This window comes from Melospiza melodia, chromosome 21, assembly GCF_035770615.1.
Source record: "Melospiza melodia melodia isolate bMelMel2 chromosome 21, bMelMel2.pri, whole genome shotgun sequence".
Taxonomy (NCBI): domain Eukaryota; kingdom Metazoa; phylum Chordata; class Aves; order Passeriformes; family Passerellidae; genus Melospiza; species Melospiza melodia.
In genome coordinates, this window is record NC_086214.1 from 10,629,736 (window position 1) to 10,651,904 (window position 22,169).

General features: G+C 43.4%; 2 protein-coding genes across 3 annotated transcripts in view; one reads left to right on the forward strand and one right to left on the reverse strand.

Annotated features, from left to right (window-relative positions):
• Window positions 1-5,485, reverse strand: part of SSH2 (slingshot protein phosphatase 2) — a 90,262-nt gene extending 84,777 nt beyond the window's left edge. Inside the window, exon 1 of one of the 2 annotated variants that reach the window (XM_063174089.1) lies at window positions 5,369-5,485. In XM_063174089.1, coding sequence (XP_063030159.1) covers window positions 5,369-5,431 — 63 coding nt within the window. In that variant the 5' untranslated portion in view covers window positions 5,432-5,485. The remainder of the gene's footprint in view (window positions 1-5,368) is intronic. The other variant, XM_063174090.1, reaches the window with a different exon arrangement.
• A 3,666-nt stretch (window positions 5,486-9,151) lies between these two features.
• Window positions 9,152-22,169, forward strand: part of EFCAB5 (EF-hand calcium binding domain 5) — a 32,771-nt gene continuing 19,753 nt past the window's right edge. Inside the window, exons 1-5 of the mRNA XM_063174015.1 lie at window positions 9,152-9,316; window positions 12,388-12,963; window positions 16,716-16,872; window positions 17,138-17,201; window positions 18,960-19,030. Of these exons, the coding sequence (XP_063030085.1) occupies window positions 12,398-12,963; window positions 16,716-16,872; window positions 17,138-17,201; window positions 18,960-19,030 (858 nt within the window). The 5' untranslated portion in view covers window positions 9,152-9,316; window positions 12,388-12,397. The remainder of the gene's footprint in view (window positions 9,317-12,387; window positions 12,964-16,715; window positions 16,873-17,137; window positions 17,202-18,959; window positions 19,031-22,169) is intronic.

Consider the following 22,169-nt stretch of genomic DNA (forward strand, 5'->3'; position numbering starts at 1 on the left):
AGAAGCCTCCCCAAACGCTGACTAAAACACATGAGCACACACAGTGCAATGTTGCAGTATTGTGATAAGACATTTTTGTAGGTGGTTGGGTTGACAGTAATTTTATATGGCCCAACTCAGAAATGCAAAAATGGCTTTTAGCCCTCATAATTTTTTACCCCTTTAAACAGAGCTTCCAGCCAAAAGGTAAGAAACAGTGTGTGCCTTGCTTCCAATAAGTCTCACCTCTTTCTTCTCCTGCTTCCAAGGCTCCCCTTTTATGCAAAATATATGAGCTTCACTGTCACTACCTAATAATCAAATTAAAAGGACCCTCAGGCAAACCACTGGCACAGAGTGGAGGTATCTTTAATTCAGACTGAACTAAACAACTGGAACACCTGGAGCAGGCAGCTGACCGGCCCAAGAGCTCCTGAGTGGCAGGGCCGGCTCATGCGAAGGCAGCACTGCTCACAAAGCAGCAGCTCCGTTTGTGCTCCTCGCTGATGGCACCAGCAGGAGTCAGACGTGAAGACTCAGAGCCTGCAAAGAGCCCCCTGCTTCAGCTGGCCTGGGAGGATGTGGCTTCTTGTGACTGAAGAATGAAACCCTGAGCTGCAGGCTGTGATCAGGGAGCAGCTTCACTGGGCTAAGCTGCCCAAAGGCTATTTCCCTTTTTTTTTCTTTTTTTTTCATTTCCCAAGACAGAAGAGTTGCAGCTTTAGATCTTTCAGGATTTTTTCCAGTAACTGGAAATCCTCAGGCATTACCCCTGCATAAAGGCAGCTCTCTTACACTAAAATATTTCCAGCAGACTGCTTTGTGGATGGCAGTCTCTGCTCAAAATAGCATTTTCCACTTAAATAAACATGTCATTGGCTCCCAGAATGACTGTAGATGCTACTGTACCCAGCCCTTTTCAACTTATTTTTATTTCTTAAACAGCAAGAATCAATACTGGTCAGGTAATGACTCATTACAGCATCACAAGCTATTTGCATTTTCAAATTACAAGCTCCTTTTCAAAACACAAGAATTTATGAGCCACTGGAACTCAAGAGGTGAATACTGAAATCAAGCTATCACTGAGATATGCTACCAAAGGAGTTAGATCTCTTTTAAAAAGTGAAGATTTTTTTCATGCACTCTGCAAGTTTTAAGAGTGTTTCTCAGTGGTTCTCAGTGAGGCTCCAATTCCACTGTCATCATCCTCCTCCTCAGCTGCAAATGCTGTTCTCACCTCTCTGGGGACATTGCATGTCATGCAGATCCTAGAGGAAACCTGCTCAGTGTGTATACAAGAGGCAGCAGAAATTCCAGAGGAGGACAGCTCTTCTGTCACAGTTTAACCACCAAACTGCTTTAGGAACAGCAGAGTCTCACCACACATGAATGCATTTACACACACAAAAATTATCTGTGCTCCAACAGCCTGGTCTTGTCCAGCTGCAGAGAAATCATCTTTTAACAATAACAGCATCACACCCAGCGAGAGGTGGAGGCCTCCTGGTTCCCTCACAGGGCTTTCAGCAGAAATTTAAAAGATGGGATGTTACAGATCACCTCACTGAAGCAGTTTTATCTCCCAGATGGTGGCACCAGAGGAAACAGGTACCTATGGGGCACTGCAAGGTTTGCCTAAAGCAGGAATCAGCTCATTCTTCTGGGCCACTGCCTCCAAAACCTTCAGTTTTTAGAGCTCTGGCTATGCCTGAAAGACATCAGCTGGAGAAAACCAAGAAACAATAGATGATCTGTACTGATCAGAGTTTTTTAAATATTAGGCATTCCTAACTTTACTCAATATTTCATAAGAAGCTTCTGATGGCCCAGCTACATTTTAGTTCCTCCAAAAATCAACTCTCCATAACCTTACCCATGCAGCAGCAATCAAGATCTTAATTTATTTATTTAAAAAAAGGAAAGTAGAAAAATAATTCTATGTGAAATAGACTGGACTTATCAGTGATTAAGTAAACTCACAATTACCATATTGTCTAACAGCAATTACAGGACCAGGGGGAGAGAAATGTTATATTTAGCTTCCCCATAAAGAAGTGGGGAAAATATTTCCTGAACATTCTACCAGCAAGGAGTTTCCAAGCACAACATGACAGACACTCCCAAACACATTTCCAGGCCTATGCTTCCTGCTCAAGCTGTTCTCCTGGGATTAAGGAGGGCAAGTCCCATGGTTTAGGTTTTAATTTGCTGTAGCATATTTTTTTTCCCAAACTGTGCATTTTAGAACAATATATACCCAGTGTCTCCTCTCTTTTTGGGTCAGTCGGTCCCTTCCAAGAAAAGCATATTGCCTCCCTCAGGGTAGGGAAGACAAGTGAACTGTGAGAGCAGCCAGGGCCAGATTGCCTGCCCAGCTTCTTCACTTCTCAGGAAAGAGATATAACAAACAAAAGGAAAATACCATTTTCCAGAAATTACAGATCCAATTTTTTGGTACCTGTGCATCAAAAATACCTTAAAAGGCCAAGAATCAACAGATTATTTTCAATACAGGTAATTATCAGCCAAGAACTGCATTAGCACCAAGGAGCTCATGGCATCTTTGTATTTTACTGTAGCACGACCCTGTCTGCCACACCTTTTTGCTAACATGGCACATCAGAAGACAACTGCTCTGCTGTAAGGATTGAAGATTGCAGTCTTATTTCTCAAGAGTGACTGCATAACCAAAGGCCAAAACAAACAGCAAAAGTCTGGACAGACAATTAAAGGAATTTTACAAGTCATCAAGCAACCAGAGGGCTGTAAATGTATAATCAACACTTTGCATGAACTGCCCTGAAATGAATGCTCATGAGATGCTCTGTGGCAATGGGAACAAGATAAAAACCTATAAATAAAAGCTGTCCAATTTCAGAGTGATTCAGATCAGCTATTCCCCTGAATCTGTAAGAGCCAATTATAACAGTTTATAGGGCACACTTAATGCAAAAAATCCAGTTTGAGGACACCAATTTCACCCTTTCTCCTTGTCTGAGAGTTTATCTCTGAAGCAAAAAGACATCAAGCAATTTAAAAAGAGAATCCTTTTCTGTCCTCAAAATTCTTAGTGACCTGGAAACAGAATTAGACATAGCCATATGCTTGCACACTCACATGCCTCTCCTTGGCCACAAGTTGAAGCAGCTAAGTTCCAGCAGTTACCAGATAATCTTTGCTCAAAACAGCAAGGACAGACCCTTACCCTACTGATAAAATTACTGAGCAAGATGAGTTTTCATTTAAAGAGGTAACCTGGAGACAGTCAAAGGAAGTACCATCAGTTTACTACAGATTGGTTGGAACAATCTGAGTTAAAACTGAAAGAATCAAGTCCTGCTGCAGCTGACAGGGACCCAGGAGAATGGCAAGGTCCAAAACCTTCTTAAGGACTAAAAATATGTCTGCCCTGCTCACAAACCCTCAGCAGCTGAGGAAGGAGAAGCATCTGAAATGATAAAGATTTGATTGAGAAACAAGAAGTTTGTGGCAAAGGAGGAACACAGCTCTAACAGAAGGAGGGAGAAACAACCCACCCCAGATATCCAAGGGGCTAAAAGGGCAGCCCAGCCCTCAAGTGTGGTTAGGAAGCTGCAACAAGAAATGCAGAAGTGTTCAAACAATAGCAGTTAAGATCGTGATGAAAATCAAGTTCACTTTACACTGCAAGAGGACTCTGAGAAAGCAGAAGTAATTACAAAGCCCAAAAGCAGGCCAGGAATATGCCACACACTTATTTCTGGTACAGAATACACCTCCATATCATGTCATGGGACAAAGAGAATATTATAGACACATAAACCCAAGGCTGCATCCTCTGGATTTATCAGGCTCCACAGGGAGTTGTTTATATATTTAACAACTAAGTAGTATCCAAATATCAGCACGATTTTAATTTAATTTAATTGGTTGGGAAACAGCCTGGCTGTTGCAGATGGAAAAGCTTTAGAGAATACAACTAATTGTTCATATATATATAAAATATTTAACAAAGAGAGGGTCTATGCATCCAAGTGGGAGAAAGAAGGAAGATGCATCCAAATGGGAGAAAGAAGGAAGATGCCAAGAGAGACCCATCTATTCTCACTAGATGCATTCAATGCTATAAATGTATGGGAAAAGGAATAGTGGAAAGGGTAAAGAAGTCAGAGGGGGAAGAAATCTCTGAAGTAATGCAGCACATTAATATTTATAGCAGGTAAGTATAAGTGAAATTAATCTGTGTTGCTAAGTAAACATACCTTAGGAGAGACATGGGAATGAAAGAGGGGGAAAAAACGAGGTAAGTGTTCTGACAGCTAAAATGCCATTAGGGCAGGCAGGACCTGTCAAGCAGCTGATCCAGTTTCAGAAGAGGTTACCTAACACAACGAGAAATATTTTCAGAGTAGTTGGCTTTTTCATTCCCCCCCACTGAGGATGGAAGCCACTGGGATTTCAACTATTCTCTTCCTCCAAACATTTGCAAATCAGGCCTAACAGCAGTGTGATAATGCATGGGGTTTTTTAAGGATAAATGCTAACTTAGAACTAGGCGTAGAGAAGTGAAAGCAGAGCTATTTTCATTCTCATCCTTGACTGCATCAGAAACAGCACATGGGGGGTAGGTAGCAGCTTAAAGGGTTAACATGCAGGGGGTTATAATAGAGAAATACAAGCAACAAACAAAGCAACAGCCTGTCCCAAGTTTAAAGAGCATGGAAAGGCAGAAGCCTTCAAAGCTGCCTGCCCAACCCAGGGCAGCGATGGGAACATCTGTCCTGCTGCACATCTCACTCAGGGATCTGGAATCTGGCCGTTGTGTCTCTCCTGAGCTTGACACAGCCCTATGGAGATTACATGAACCGTTCTAAAAAAAAGGGGGCAGAAAAGCACCTGAGCTGCCCGCAAAGGCAGAGCAGGCACTGGGGATACCCAGAGGGTGCTGTCAGATGAGATCAGCTGAGCACGGCCGGAGCCCCAACCGCGTCAGGTCGCTTCCACACCACGCTTCCCGCCTCTCCCACCGCATACAATGAACACAGAATAAACCGGGCGGATTTATGGCAGCAGCCCCGCGCCGCCGCATCCTTCACAGAAGGGCTGGGCACGAGCGGGACCCTGCGATACCACGAGGGCCGGCAGGGAGCTGCCCTACCCCAGCCCGGGCCTGCTGAGGGGCACCGGGACCCCCGCCCGTCCCCTCGGCTGTCAGCAGGCCGCAGCCCGGGGGTGTGCGAGCCCCGTTCCCGGGCACCGCGGGCCCGCATCGCCCCCGGCCCGGGGCCCGGACACCGGCGGCACCGGGGGGTGAGGCGGAGGGGGTGCGGCGCATGCGCAGAGCCGCGCGCCGGACCCCCAACGGCCGCCGAGCGCCGCGCTGCCCTCAGTGCCCGCCGGGACTCACCGAGGCGCAGGGGCTGGAGGTGGCGCTGGGGGTAGGCGAGCGCTGCACCGTGACCAGAGCCATCGAGGCGCGGCGGGGCCCCCCCGTCCGGCCGTCCGGCGGGGGCCTCACTCCATGGCGGGGACAGGGGAAGGGAGCGGAGCGGAGGTGGCGCGGCGGCGACGGCCGCAGGGGGCGGCAGCGGCAGCAGCTCCGCGCGCGCCCGCGGCCTCTCGCCGACTGAGGCGCGGCGGGGCCGGGCCGGCCGGGCACAATGAGGCGCCAGCGCGCACGCGCCGGCTGTCAGCGCGCGCGCGGCGCCGCCCCCTGGCGGCCGTGCCGCGTTAACCCCCGCGGCGCCGGCGGCTCCTGAGGGGTCCCGGCGCTCCCAGCCCCGGTCCCTGAGGGGGCTGGAGGGGCTCGACATCCTCACCCCGGCCCATGAGGGGGTTGGGATGGGCTGGAGGGACTCGACATCCTCACCCCGGCCCATGAGGGGGCTGCGATGGGCTGGAAGGACTCGACATCCTCACCCCGGCCCATGAGGGGGCTGCGATGGGCTGGAAGGACTCGACATCCTCACCCCGGCCCATGAGGGGGCTGCGATGGGCTGGAGGGGCTCGACATCCTCACCCCAATCCCTGAGGGGGCTGCGATGGGCAGGGGGGCCCCGGCATCCCCACCCCGTTCCTGAGGGAGCTGGGGTGCCCCGGCTTCTTCCCCCGCTTGCTGAAGGGGTTTCGGCATCGCCCCCCCCCAGTCCCTCAGCCTCATAGATGGCTTTTATTAATTTATGTCAGTAGGGCACCCCCAGTGTGCCTCCTGGCTGGTGACGGTTTGTGGAGTCCCATCCCACCGCGAGCCGTGATGGTGGGTATGGAAACCTCTGGTGAAAGTTGGCATTAATGGTCACATAAGAGAGCTTTTCCTTGGATTAGGCAGCTACAGTAACTCCATAGTGAAAGTAGCATATAACACCTCTTCATACATCAATGCACACGCCCAAACACCAAAAACCAAGTCTATTGATTACATCTTAAGCATTCAAATATTCCCAGATGCAGAACTGTTGGGTGTTTGGGGGTCTGAAACAAAGGGTTAAGTGCTATTAAACTTAATTTGCTTTGCAGTTTCAGCCTGGTGCCACCGAATTCATCAGAAGGAGGTAATTTCGATCAAGAATCTACAAAATTCATGGGAAGGAGGTGACTGGGATCAAGAATTGTCTCTTGGGCATTGAATGACAACATTATGTATGATAACCAGAAACTGTTCTAAACGTTAAACAGAGCAAACTCTTTGTCAGGAGTGTGTATCAACCCATAGATTCCAATTATTATCCATTATTCCATTCGTGACTGATGCTGCTTCAATCTGTTCCTCATGCTGACGGCACTTTTTCCCAGTAAATTTAAGAACTGGAGAGGCCACATGGTCTCTCTTTAGGTTATTCCCCAGTTAAAATAATGATTAGGGAGGCTCCTGTATCTGGGCTGGGCTGCAGTGGAGAAGTCAGGCTTGCTAATGGAGCATTTTGCCTCCTGGTGGACGGGTGAGGATGGAGGATAAAGGATGGAGGACAGCCTCCCTAAATCGGACTAAACTGAGTTTAGAGTGCAAGCCAGAGTCTTGAACTTGCAAATGTGGGGCTGCTTTCATGCCCACAGCTCATGTTCAGGTATGTCTGCATTGATAGAGAGGATTGATGGAAGACTAAAGTACCCAGAATATTGTAGCTATTCCCTCACCTGAGGCTGGTGTTTCATTCTGGATTTTGATCAAGTCATGCAGGGATTACTATCAAGAAATGATTATTTAAACCATGTTCCAAAGTAGACTTTTGTGTAATTTTCATATATCCCGTAGACCTTCCAGGTATTTGAACAGCAAACACTTTTAAAAAACATTTACCACAGGTAAACAATGGAGTTGCTATCTACAGTTCACTAAAAGTCTGACATATCAGTTATTAGCTACAACAACCACAAGTTGTGACAGTTCTCCAGCCTCTAGGAAGGTGTAATTTTCATGTGCAGTGTTTTGGGGTTTTTTTAGCAGCAGAATTTAAATGTGGAGGAGGAAGCTATAAGACAGATGTATTGGGATTGAAAAGAGCAATTAGAGGGCAGGCTGTGGTCACAGCATCAGGGTTGGTACAAAAAACAGACTGGAAGCTTGTGGCCTTATTCCTTCCTGTGCTGTGGTCAGCACCTGCTGCTTCAGCCCAGAGTAGCATTTCAAAGAAGTGGAGCTGTACATGAGCTGGTTTTGTACACATTTCCAAAACTGACTATTTAATACACTGCAAACATTTCCCTGGCTAACACAACTTATTATTACTACATGTTAGGGCTTTTATTGCACAATCTTGGCATCAGCTGCAAAAGACAACAGAGTGCTCCCAAAATGTATCTTACAGAGAAAAACAAAACAAAAAAAAAGATAGAAGAGGCAATTCCAGCAAAACATCTGTGATGACATATTCAGCCCATTATTTTGTCAACAGTGCAAGTATTTGGTGGCATAATAAAAGGATACACTTTGCTTAGCAAAAACATCAAGGAATAACAGCCAAGTTAGAGTACAATTAAAGGTTTGCTTAACCCATGGGATTCCACTTCCAGAAAAATAAAAATAGAGCTGTTTTGATCCATCCTTCTAAGTTCTAGTTGTATATTCTTGTTTGGGGGTTGAAAAAAAACACCTTTTTTTTTTTTAATTTATGTTTCATTCTCAAAAAGTTTTATAAGTTAATCATAATAGCAACAGAATTCTGAATTGCAAAGGGGAAAAACCAAGCCCACCTGGGAGAAGAGATAACAGGAATTAATCATGAGCAAACTGCTTTGAGGAAAAAGTGCACAATCCAGTTTAAAGCCTCATTTTAAATTACTCCTGAGCTCTAATTTTCTGCTTCATTTTGTTAACATAATTGATGCTAGACTTCAACACATCTTGGAAATGAACTGCAATGAGCATATTTCCTTCTGGTACGTTTCTCCAAATACATAGCAAAGAAATGATAATTTATTACGGTGTATTTTTCACATGAAAGTTGACCTCCTCTATTTCAAGGTTTCTTACAGGCCATCCCATGAAATGGAGACTAATAGAGGGCAGGGCACCTTGCACCTTGACAAATACCATAGATAAAGTCACAGTTCAGTTTTCCTGCAGGTAGGCAATCCAAAGGTTTTGCCACTTCCATTATAAAATACAAAGAAAGAAACAGCATTAGATAAACCTCATTTCCTGGCAGAAATTGCCATAAGTTTCTTAGTTGGAAGTTGTGCCTTACCCAAGGGAATTGCTGAACAGGCACCTGATTTACATTCGTGTAAATGAGTGCAGAATGCCTGTTGTAGATGTATTTGTCTTTTGCCTTCTCCTTTTCCTGTCATATTATTCTTCAAAGAATATAGGAGAGATTATGAAAGGGGATTCATCAAATTCCTTTAGTTCAGGTTTAAAAGCAGTCTGACAAAATGGCACCGTGCTCTCCCCCCTTGTTAATGCTTGTGTGCCTTTCCTGCAAGGCTGCTTCAAAGCAGCACAAGAAAGAAAGCCTGAAAATGTTTAAATTGAGTTTGTAATTAATTTCTTTTTATGTCTGAGATCCTCACATCTGGTTAACACAGTCCTCCCTTCAGCTGGTAATGGGCTGGAGACAGTTCTGGACTTTGTGAGTCTTGAATCTGAAGGTAACTTGTCACTGGCACCTGCAGATTCTCTGTTTGTGCCCTTAATGTTCTCTGTTGCTATTCATAGTCTTTTCTCGATTTTATTTTATTTTCAGTCATGTGATGCAATGTTCTAAGTTCAGTACAGAAGAGTCTGTTGGGCTGTGCCACAGCCAAAAGACAACCTACAGCAATTTTGAACGTGGAAAGACATAGCAACCTTTGGGATTATTGCTTAGCAACTGCAAACACACAGAGGAGTAAAACTCACAGCCCAGCTCCACAGCAGGTCTGAGAAATCCCTAATTCATTTCAAGATTTTTAATGGTTGATGGGCATATATGAAATCCCTGTTGATTTGCAAAGCCACTTTGAATGCAGGAGGAATAAGATCTATTTTGATACCTGCTCCAAAGGTAAGAAAAACAGTTCTTCAAAGCTTCAGAAAGCAAAGGAGAAAATGTTTCTAAATTTTAATTGTATTGAAAAGATCATGTATGAAAAGTGTATTGGGCTTTTTGTGATGAGATAAATATGCTCTATGAAACACATGAGGGAAAGACAAAATTATTTCTGAGCAATAGAATGTCAAAGAGATTGAACTTTGTTTTTGAAAGGACTTTTATAACTCAAACATCTAGAAAATATTTACCTAAACAAACTTTAGTCATTCCTGGCTTTATCCCACCCATCAAAATTCTCTAACAGAATAACAATGAAGCCATAAGAATATTGTTTATGAGCACATTTGGGTTTTCTACAGGAAACACTGAGATAATCTTTTTGTACCTGCAGGGATTCCAGCAAGAATATTTTTCTTACAGGAAAGGAGCCAGGGAAGTGGCATCCTACTAAATAATGGAAAGCTTATCTTGCCTTCAGCTTGAACAAAGGCTTACAGGAAACTTTATATCACACTTCAAATTTCCTGGGTGTTTCTAGAGCTTGCCTCTGTGCTCCATGCTCGCTGTTATTTGGGCTCCAGTTGGGAATGCCACAGGCCCTGAGAGCTCCCAATATTATTGTAAAATCAAAGACTTGTAGAATCAGTAAGTTTGGAAAAGACCTCCAAGATCATTGAATCCAACATTTGACCAAACACCACATTGCCAATGTGACCATAGCCCTGAGTGCCACATCCAGTTGTTTCCTGAGCACTCCCAGGGATGGTTCCATCCCTTCCATTGCCTGACCACCCTTTCAGTGGGGAAATTCTTCCTTATGGGCCAAATTCTCAGCTAATGAAAATCACTGAAGGTTATGAGCCAATGGAGTCTCATCCATTGTGTGTCTCTGTAATCCTCCACAAATGCCAAGTTTCATGACCTGATTGTAGCATTCCTTTGTTGTTTATTTTTTTTGTTTGTTCTTCCATACCCTCTTAGTCTTCTCCATCTGTGCTGCATTAAAGCCCTGGGCACAGTTCTCCATGCTCTGCTTCCATTCCTGGAGTTACGTGGATGCCATGGAATGGAGACAGAACAGTCCCACTGCTTGTTTTGTGTTTTGTTTTGGTCAGAGACATGGAGATCCTTCACAAACATTTACTAATCCTCAAAACCATCCTAACAAAAGGTTGAGAGCAGTGTAAAAAACATATTCATCATCTCTGAGAATCAGCCACCTCATAAAGCAGAGTGCAGTTGTCACTTTAACATTGCACAGAAACTGCAGAGGGTTTCATAAAGGATGTTTAAGAAATAACAGAAGTATTTGAAACTACAAGAGCAGTTTATTTTGGCACAACAAAACCAGCTGATTTGGAATGTGACCAGAACATTTGGTTAACACCCTGCTTTGAACCAAGGACTCTGGTTTTACAGCTTGTTGAAAGGAACTCACCTAAGCAAGGAACAATTCCACAGGGTGGACACGTTTCCCTTTCTACCATTGTAAATCCTTTCCAGCTCATGTCCTTTGGTGGCAAAACCAACCACCAATCTAAAACCTTCTCTGTGGGTCAGGTAGGCAGCTTGAGCCATCCCATCCCCAGCAGGAATGTGCCTTTGGAAAAAATTTACTAGAATCTGCCAACAAGCCCATTGAGAAAACAAACCTAGAAATTTAATGCTGTGATGCATCCCACCCATCCAGGCAGTATTTGTACTCCATCAGTGTTAATGAACCAGAAGGTCAACATATCCATAATTAAATTTGTGTGCCAGGAGGGCTGTAGATCACATTTATGCATTTCCTGGAAAGCTGAACTGCCTCAGAACAGCTACAAATGCTTAAACAGGAAGAGCAGTGCATATCAAAAGCAGTGCTATTGCTATGGATACTGAAAGGCCTCAGTGAAAAGCACTTTTAAATAAAAACTTGAAGAGGGTAGAGTGGTAACAAGTTCAGAGTGGAGTTTCATCTCTAATTTGGAATGGTTTTAAATTATTTTTAATATAACCCTTCCCTTGCTGTTGTTTAACACTGACCTGGGGATTTTTCATGCTTTGAATCAAGTAGTAGCCAGTCTTCTGCTCCATTCTGTGTGGGTTAATCCCATTCCAGATGCAGACAGTTATGCATGGAGATATATAGGGACATTTTTCAAATTGTGAGCAGCTCAGTTGCTCCTGATATTTCACAGAATGAACATTTTAAGCAGTGAAGTTCTTGAAATTGTAAAGAGATTATTATTTTACAGAGTGATCTACAACACAAAATGCTTGTGAGTAACTTAATCACAGAATTAATGGTATAGGTTTCTCCTTTCTGTAGAAGCTCTGCTGACCCATGCACCTGTGTCCTTGCTACCTTAACAAAATGTCCTGAGCAAAAAATATTTGCCACAGTTGAAGTTAAACAGTTTGTGGGACAAGTTCCTCACTGTTCTTCACAGCCTCAGAAAAGCTGAAGCATGTAGAGGAATCTTGCTCCTGGGTATCTGGAATTTTCCATTACTTGCTTCCTTTGTCTCATATCCACTGGATTTCCTGGAGGCAGGGAATGGACCTAAACAGAAATGATGTGCTGGGGGTAAGAGGATTCCACTGGTTGGAACTAGGGGGACAAGTTCCAAGCCCTGTTCACTGATTGGTTTCTGAGTCTCTAAGTGACCTGGAATTAATCATTCCCCTTTTGTGTCTCAGTTTCTTCTGCCCTAAGAAAGGAACACATTAATTTAGTTGCTCTGTCTCCAAGGGCTGTTGTGATACATAATTAATCTTTATAAATCATTTACTGATCTTTGAAGTAAAGGGTCTGTATTTATTTAAGAGTACGAAGCAGCAGTAACAGAATAAAAAAGGAACATAGAAAAAATATTAGTTAATGCCTAACAATAGACTCTATTCCTGTGTCACCTGTTAGGGCACTGCTGCATCTTTTGGCATTACATAACAGCTCTTTTTTTCTGTGTCACAGTGATTGAGGTATGGCTGCTCAGCCAGAAGAATCAGCCCAGTGTGCAGATCTACAGAATCCTGAACTTGGACATAAGGATGGGACTGCAACAGAGATGCAAAGCAATCAGGGGGGTCACAAACTGCCACATCCTCATCATTACATTTCCTGGAAAGAGTGTTTTCATGAAAAGGTACAGCAGAGGTGTCTGAGTCTGCAGGAGACAAAGATGAGGTTGGTTCAAACACAAAAGGCAGAAGAGGCAAAGGTGAGGAGGAGAGAACCTGGGGACTGCCTGGCCAGAGATTGGTACAATGAGGAGGAGAAGACACTCGACACTCGCCTCTATTTGCTCGACAACCTCCTCCCTACATTAATCCCAGGAGCAGAAAACTTGTTAATGGCAGTGGAAAGAAACCATGTGCTTGTATCAGACCAAGACCCAACCAGATTTAAGCCCACTAATTATCTTGCAGAATACCTGATGAGGCACAACCCTCAGTACAGTGCTCCTACAAAACCAGGCCCATACCTGAGAGAAATGGAGGCGGTCTCGGAGGAGCTCAAATCTTTGAGGCAAGGTACAACATCACAGAGGTGAGAGCACTGGCAGGGTGGCTGGGCACAAGGTCACAGCTGGTGTCTTGGTCTCTGTTTTAGTCCCTGTGGCCTGGCTGGCAGAATCTTGAGCAAAACACACCTTGTGGAGTGCAGTGCCAGAAATTTATTTGTCTCATAAAAACTTGAGAGGCAGGACAAATACCAGAACATGGCACACAAAATGAAACACTAGTTATTCCTGTTTAAGGCAATATTCTGCCCTTCACAAGGATATAATTCCTCCTTAGACTCTACCTTAATAACACATGAGCAATGCAAACTGCTTCCAAACTGGTCTAGCTTAGTGACAGCAGGTCTTTGGGACAGGTGTTAGTATGAAAGGTCTGGAGACTCTTCAGATAGTTTCTTCTCTAGTCTTCCAAACTTAATAAAAACATAACCTTTTTTTCCTCCTTCAGGATGATTTCTCTTGACTAAGCCAACAGTATTGTCCTGACACATTGTAGAAACTCCTCCACCCAGGATTTTTGTTTAGGCTTTCCTTTCATATTCTGTTTTTCCTTTTAAAGTAGAAACAGTTTTGTATTTTGTCCTGTTGCTTATTTCTGGGCTGTTTGCTTTAGTATAATACTTAATGAATGTTGGAATGGGGTTCCACGGCACCTTACAAAATGTTAAGGTTAAAATGTGAGAGCATTAGTTGAACAATAATGTATTTTCATTGCTCTGTTCAGGAATATATAGATGTGAACTTTTCAGTTCATAGAAGATCCAGAGGTGATTGTGATTAATGTCAAAATTACTCATTCACTACTAGATCACTTTATTCTGTATCTGTGTTTGCAGAATAATGACTTCTGTTTGAATGACTCTCTATTTGCATAAATAGTGCATACACCTTGAAAATTGGTTTCAGTGTCAGGAATTAGGGAAGTAAAATGTTGACATGTCTTATGCAAAAACCCTAAATGAAGATAATTAAAGTTCCCAGTATTATAATGCTTAAAAGGATATGTTAAGTCTCTCTATCTGAGCTTCTGTCTCCACATTTCCATTAAACATACTGCTGCAGTTTGTAGGAACATGCCTGATGTGAATACAACAAAGCAGTGTGAGAAGTGAATTTCATACAGTCACTGATAAAAGAATTTCAGTTTCATTTTCTATTTTTTAAAAGTTGGTCCAGTGTAACAAATGAGCTGAGGAAACACATCTTTCAGTGAGTTTTCACTCAAGCACAGGCTGTTCTGGGGGGGTGTTTAGGATGTCAGCCTTGCCACGCCTTTGCTTTGGGAACAGTTTTATCATTCCTGTTGTTTCACAGAGGGACACCTGGATATCTCTCTTTTATTTTGAAAAAGCAATTGAACTAAAATGTATAAAATTTCCTGGGGTTTTGGATTGGGCTTTTGTTGAATACAAAGTGTTGGCTACCCATGACCTGTTATTTTGACCTTGGCTGTTAAGCCCATCTTTACCAGGTTCTGCATTTTAGCTCTCAGAACTGAGTCAAAGGAAGTGACTATCAAGACTTACAGAAATAAATATCTCCATAGACAGCATTGCCAGGGGGGTTCTGTAATCATGGCTGTAGCAGGTTTTGCATATCCACTGGTAGTAGTACCATGGGATTTGCATTCACAGCAGCTCAGGATTTACATATTTGTGATGACTGTATTGTGGGATTTGCATGGGCTTCTTAAATCACAGCAACACAGGATTTTGACAGCACCACACAGCAGTGAGACTCCTCATGTGAGTCACTGGATTTAAACAGGCTGGAATTGTTACAAGAGCAATGCCAGTCTGTGCTTAACACCTTTCACATAAGCAGCAGAAAGGTGAGGAATGAAATTCTGGCCCAATTGAAGGTCCTGGGAGCCTCAGCATTACCTTCAGGCAAGGCAGGATTCATCACAGGTTCCCATCTAACACTTTTCTATCCTCAGTGAGCCCTCTTGGACTTCCTCCAGTTTCTCCTTAGCTGCCACCTGACTGGGAGTCAAGGCAGGAAGGAGAACAGATGGGAGAAATTTTTTATGCACATGGACTGATACCTGAAACAGAGCCTTTGTCCAGGGATGGGAGTCCTTCAGGCTGAGTCACCCAGCCCTGTGTGGGAGGCAGGCAGCTCTCTTCCTGAGGAAACATGTTTGGTTCTGCAGGGAGAAGTCACCTCGCTGCCATCTCATCTTTTCTGGAAATGTCTGATCCAAAATGAGCTCACTTTGCAATGGGTGGTGCCTGGTACTGTTATCCCTGTTTTGCCATTATTGTCTGGGGGACACCAGGCAGAGATTGCAGCTGCCCAGTTTTAGGACCCTAGAAATGGATGCAAAAGTGCAGCCCAGTGCAGGTGCAGCACAGAATGTAACTTGTGCTGGACACTGCCCAAATTAATCACCAGAGCACCTGGGCAGCCCTGAGCACAACCCAGGCTCTGCTTCCACTTTGCAGACAGAGGAGCAGCTACTTCTACAAATGGTCTGGTTTTCTCTTTCTGCTGCATTGGAGAAAAATCTGTTTGTCCACTTACGTTGGTACCTGCTGCATTCCTTCTCTTCTCCAGCTCTGGGAGGGAGTCAGAAATTGGGAAAATATTTTACCCTCCCCCTGCTATCAAAGTGCCCGAGGCTGAGCTGCCTCAGCAGCACTTGTGCAATGCCCACCATGGATTAAGGAACCAAATGATTCATTAAGAAACCTCTGTGATAAATGGCCATGAAGAACAAGGACCTTGTGATAAAACTGACTGTGATCAAAGTGTATTGCTGTGACATGTAAAACAGGTCTTTATGTTCATTAAAGAAAATATTGATGGGTTGTAATTTGTAGGATGACCCCAGAGGAAAGGAAAAGGGCAGGGAGAGGATCAGCCCATTTCACAGCACGTGACACCAAGGGGGAAGAAGGGAGCAGGAATCCTTAGCTAAAATGTAGTTTTTGGAGTTGTCAGGTACAAAAGAGGAGCAATTCCCCCTTCTCTGAATAGCTACAGAGGGTGTGAAGGCCATGAAGATGAGCAGCTGCCTCAGTGCAGAGAGATTCCAGCAGCCTCCATGAACAGGAGCTGTTCTCTCCATATGAACTGATCATCTGGCTTTAAGCATTTTGACCTTCCTAAAGTGTTTTTTTCCCCATTTCATAAATTAACAAAGTCAAAATCAAAGCAGATGTGTTCAAGATCAATTTTATTAACTTCTTTTGTTGTGTGAAATGGAGGATTGGGAAAAAGCATGGCTGGGTGTTTAGAGAAGCGAAGAAAACAGAAGCAGGAAGAAAGGGAGTTGACTGGCAGTCCAAACCTGCAAACTCCATGTGTTGAAAATGATGGAGAGGCTGAGGTATTATCCCTGTCCTGAGGCACTGAGGGCTCTATTGTGTGAGGCCGCTTCAGAAATTTTATTGAACATTGTTCTTTGCCAGTGAAGTGCTTGTGTGAAAAGGTACTTGAGTTTGGAGACAATGAAGTCTGATGCAATTTTGTTGGTAAATCAAGTGTAGCAAAATTATGCACCTGTCTCCCTGCTAGAATTGAAAGGAACTTGAAGGACAGCTACACAATAAATGATGAATGTCATTATAAATGTGAAGGTAAAATGTGTCACTGTTGAAATGACACAAAACTAGGAGAGCTGCACAGATGATTTTCCATTAAATGTCTTCCACATCGACAGGAATTTCAGCAAAGAGTTGCTTCCTTTTGTTTTGTTCTTTAGGGAAGGCTTAATCACTCTTAAGTATGCCTGTGATGGTCTCTTTCTAATCCATGTTCCCATGTCCTACAGGCTGGTCCAGATGAGGGCTGAGGCAAAGAAGATGTATGAGGAAAGGGAGGAGGTGGAAAGACAGAAGGCTGAGGAGACAGCAAGGAGAAAGGAGGTGTTGGCAGCTCTGTTGAAGGAGTGGACAGTGGATGCCCATGAAAGAATCCCAGCAGCCCTGGTAACTGGGGGAGATCCTGCTCTGGTTGTTGCAGACAGGATCAAAAGGACATTTGTGCTAGTGCCATGTGCCCAGGCATGGCAGCATGGGGCACAAGCATGGTGATGGCTCTGCCACCACAGGGTCAGGGGACAGGGCATTGTCCACAAATCTTACCTATGTGTAAGACCCATGACTGGCCCATGTATCTGATTATTCTGGGTGATTTATTTTAGTAATTGTCTACTGTTGTCTGCATGACACAGGCTATTACCTTGATTTTTAGGTTCAGAGTGCCTTGAGGTTTTTTCCAGATGTCACTGATTCTATTCCTGAAGATATGAGAAAAGGCAAGTTTTCAATGTGTCTTCCTTAGTTTTATTGCTGTGATCTGAATTCTGACATGAACTGTGAGCAAACAGCAAATTAATTTGATAACAAAGAAAGAATCTCTAAGGGTAGTTACATCAGGATGTCAAATCTTCAGATAGATTGGAAAGAGACTGAACCACCATGTAATTCATTAATATGGTCTTGAAAATTATGGAAAAATGTTTAAAAAATCTTTCATGGAGATAGAAAGACCAGATGCAGACCTTCTCCACTTACATCCCTTAGTAGCCTCACATTGCCATTTGCTTATTGCTCTTTTTAAGAGTCACTGTACCAACCTCCTCCTTTTTGAGTTTGTCTCATGGGAGGTCCTGGAAATACTGGCATACTGGGAGATATGGAACAAAGGTGGGATCAACAAACTGCAGTGTTGTTACCTGTGATGGTTTCAGGGGAGTTGCTGAGGTTTACCTCATGCTCCACCCAATAGCTCATCTCATCAAGCCCTTCCCTTGGCCAGTCCCTGGCATCCAGTGACACCCAGCCCAGGGCCTCTGTACCAGAGCACTCAGCTCAGAAAGATTTCCATAATTCCTGTCCACTTTACACAGCTCACACCTGACCTCCCCAGATGATGATAATTGAATAGAACCAGGAACACTGAAGTGGTAACAGGAGCCTGCTGCCAGCCCTTTACACTGAGGGCCTGTAATGATCATCAGTGATAACAAATGTGTCTTTGCTGATTTGGGATGATAAACAGGACACTGCAGAGTGTTTCTGTTGCTGCTGGAGTCACCTCTGCCTGGAGCTCACCCTGTCTGTATTACAGAATTGTTCCTCTGAGTAAACATCCAATGTTGGTAGGATGTTGTGTGGCTGCCAAACAAAGCCCCTGTGCTCCTGCTGTGGAGCTGTGGTTCCCCAGTGCAAACAGACCCTGGGACATGAGATTGAGAAGGAATTTCCTGCCCAGATATTTGCTCTCCAGATGCTGGGGGTGCTCTCTGTACTATTTCTCTAATAGGCTCCATTTCTTAATTTATTTTACTTAATAGCATTCAATGTACATTAACAGAACATTACACTCTGTTTTATAGTTCAATAAAGATAATGTACAGTTTAGGAACATATCAACCAACAAGAGATAAATGCTTTCTATAATGAATTTTCTCATTATTACTGATATATTTAGAAGAAAGAACAGAAAAATAATGCCAACAGAAATAGCATGTCTGTTCTCAAAGAACTCATTCAGAAACCTATATAGATGTTTGATGTCTCTTCTCAGTTCCATTATAGCAACCCAGAAGCTGACCAAAACATGCTTTTGAATATCATCATCAGTTAAAATATTCCCATATTCTTGAGAAAATTACTATGATTTTCAGATTCTTCTCTTGCAAAGCAGAATCCATGTCTCCAGAGTTCTAAGGCAGTTTTATCTGTTTGTTAAATCAAAAATCATTTCCTCCCTCACATAATTAGTTGTAAGTACTGTTAAAATCGTTGCAATTTGCACCAACTTATGTCAAGAATAAATATGACTCTACAGTTTGAATAGCTAAATGGAGATTCTCAGCAAGAGAAATGCAAGCAGATTTAGATGCTCTGTATACAGTCAGATGGTTCAGCTACTGTGGGATAACCTCAAATAAATGTCATCCAACATGAGAAGAAAATTAATGTAACAGCACATCCTGCAAAATATGTGTACAATATGCAAAATCACAACTGTTGCTTTCTAAACCAATATCCCTTCATTTTTTTACCAGCAACCCATGACAGGAAGATGAAAATCTTGAACACATTGGAAAAACCAGTATACCTAGATAAGTTCACAAAGGTGAGAAATGAAATAAGAGCATTTGGTTCAGAATGTGGCACTTATCACAAAGTGTCAGCATTTCCTTGGGGACAGCCTAGAGGAGTAAGTGAAGGGCTTCCCTTCTCCAGCATCCCAGGTAACTGGTTGTATCTGGACATTTCACATTCCATCCTCTCACCACACTTCCATTCTGGCCAGCTGGAGGGAACTGCTTTGCTTTCCTCAGAGCTGCAGCCTTGCTGCTCTTTGGGAAGTGACTCCTGGAGCAGTGGTTTTTAGGACACCCCTCCCCATCCCTTTCTAAAATGTCAAAGCCCTGAATCACTTGGGAATTCAGACTCACAGGAGGTTTGGTGTCCCACTACAACCATTAGCCTGAGGTAATTAGTAACATCCTCACATATTGTTATTTCTGACTAAGTTCCATTAACCGGGATGAACCAAGTCATGAAGATCTGGGATGAGAAGCCTTGTCCTGAACTATCACTGGTCTGAGCCATAACCAAACTGCAACAAGTCTCATAAATATTCATGAAGCATAACCAAGTAGTTTTAATCTCAAAACTGTCATTGGGAAAACCAGAAGTGTGGTTTTCAACTCATCAAAATCATAAATGTAGTTGGAAGTTTCACCCCATTACTCTGCTGTTCCTCAAGCTGAAAACAACCAAATTGTTTCAAACTCTATTTATTGAAAGCTGTCCAGGCCAAGGCTTTGCCAGCAATTTTTACCTGAAACAGAGCTGGATTTTATGGCTGGGTAATGAAACCTGTAAAAAGGGGTGTTTAGAATAGGAATAATGGCAGACCCTCATTGCAGCAGTGCTAGTGGGTACTGTTGTAATAATTAAAACCAGAGTATAAAGCAGCTGTGCAGAGACTAATTCCAAGCAACCATGTGTGATTTTTTTGTGCCTTCTTCCCTCTCAGGAGACTCACATGTTTGGTATTTTGCACAGAGATGCTTTTTTATGGTAACTTGTTGAAGGTTTTTTTAAGCATGAAATGAGATATTTTTGAATTTAACCTCAGAGTTATTGCATCTAATTAAGAAGACTATTGTGGATAATGAGAGCCCAGAGAATTGCTTTTGTCACTGCAATGAAGCATCAGTCCATAACCCCTATGGTACATATATATAATCACTGAATGAATTCATGCTCCATTAGCATTAGAAAACTGTTTAAAATGTACTTTGTGTACTCTTTATTTTAACTCAATTAAAGATATGACAACAGAGATCAGAAGCACGAAAGACATGGATTGTCAGGCTGTGTGATTTGCCAGGAATGTTCTCTCAGAACATATTCTCTGATTCTTTTTCCAGTCTGGTTTTAATTGAATCAATTGATGAGGCTTTCATCACTTCCCTTGGGGACTGTTCCATCATCAGGACAGGGCTGCTTCTAATCCTCAGCTACAATTTACCTTTGTTCACCCCTTTCCATCACCCACCAAACCCAGAAAGAGATGATCTTCCTCCACGCTGGTCACGGCCCTTTCCCATGTGGAAAGCATTGCTTTTAATGGACCTTAAAATTAAAAAGCACTTTTTTTTTTTTTTTTCTTTCTTGAATTTAGTGCAGCTTTGGGTTACTTAAAGGCTGTTAGAAACTCAGTGGAGAGACCTCACACATCATTGTTTTTCAGGTTTGGGTTTTTTTTTTCAGAAATGCAGAACTGTGGTTGTTGTATTCTTACATCCTTTGTGACAACCTCGTGGGGTCTTTTATATGAAAAGCATTTAAATCCCAAGGACCAGCCCTTAATGGTTTATTTCACAAGCTTTGTGCTCTAACACACAGAAGCCCCAGCAGTCTGGCACAAAGCTATTGACACCAAGGGAAATGCTCACATTGTCTTTGCAGGGTCAGAATCAGGCTTTAAAGGTGAGATTATTTTCCACGATTGTATGAGGCTATCTCCATTTCTAGTGAGATCAGCAGGAACAAGAACAGATCCATTGTTTTTGATGATAATGTGGTCACAAACTATACCAAGGACTCTGTGTAGCAAGAAGGAGGCGTGCCAGCTTTCTTTGGAGAGGCGTCAAAATCTCTCGGTTAATAACAAATACATGTATGTTAATTATGTGTACAGTAATTTACACATCAGCCAAGCAAGGCTTAAGCCTGTGATGGTGCCCACATGATGCTTGTAAACAGTGTCCTGTGAAGCTGTTAGACAGTATTAGTGCAGGAGCCTTTGGATGTGTCATCAAGGTGACATTCAGAATAACAAACTGCTTGTCCAACCTACCTGACCCCAACAGCCTCACCTTTAAGGTTCCTCTCTCACAGGGCTCTGGGTTCTAATTGTGGGATCTCAGCACCTCAGGACTGATGCGCAGAGTGACCGAGACCACCCTTGGGGGGCTCGGGAGTCCTGGAATGTTGCCAGAAGTGTCTGGTGGCTGGACTTTGATCCTACACAGCAGACATACACACCTGTATGAGGATGGGAGGATTTCACTGGGTGAATGGTGAAGGGATAAATTAATTAGAGTAAGACACAGGGTTTAGGATTTCTGTACAGGGGGGTCTAAAGAAGTAAGATGGAGGAATTGGGGCGTGTCCTGTCCTCCTTCTTCTTCTTGGCCTCCATCTTCTGTGGTGATGTTGGCACTTTGGGATTGGTTATTACTATAAGTGCACTGGTTAATAAGGGTAAAAGGTATTGGGGAAAAATGATAAATATTGTATACGTAATTTTGAGTATAAAGATAAGTGACCGCCCCGGGGGCTCTCAGTGTGCTCATGGCTGGCTGCTGTGCAGACCTCTGTCGGGCCGAGAGAAAATCTTTTAGATAAACAATTAATAAACACCGAGACCGAGAAAAGATCTGAAGCCTCTTCTCGTCCTTTGAAGCGTGGGCTGTCCAAGGCCACCCTGGGCCTTTCCAGGTCACCTAAACAGCCGAGAAACCGACATCTAATAACCCCAAGAAGCTGGTGGATACTCATAGCCCCAGATGTGTCACCTTCTCTCCAACCTACATTCTTTTTATGCTGAAATGAAGAAAAAACCCACATTGCATTAGGAGCTCTTCTTTCCTACCAGCCATCCCTCAGGCCAATGCTTTTTTTCTGTTCTTCCTCTCTTCTCCACTTGTCCCATATATTTGGAAATTACACAATATAGACATGAATAATAATAA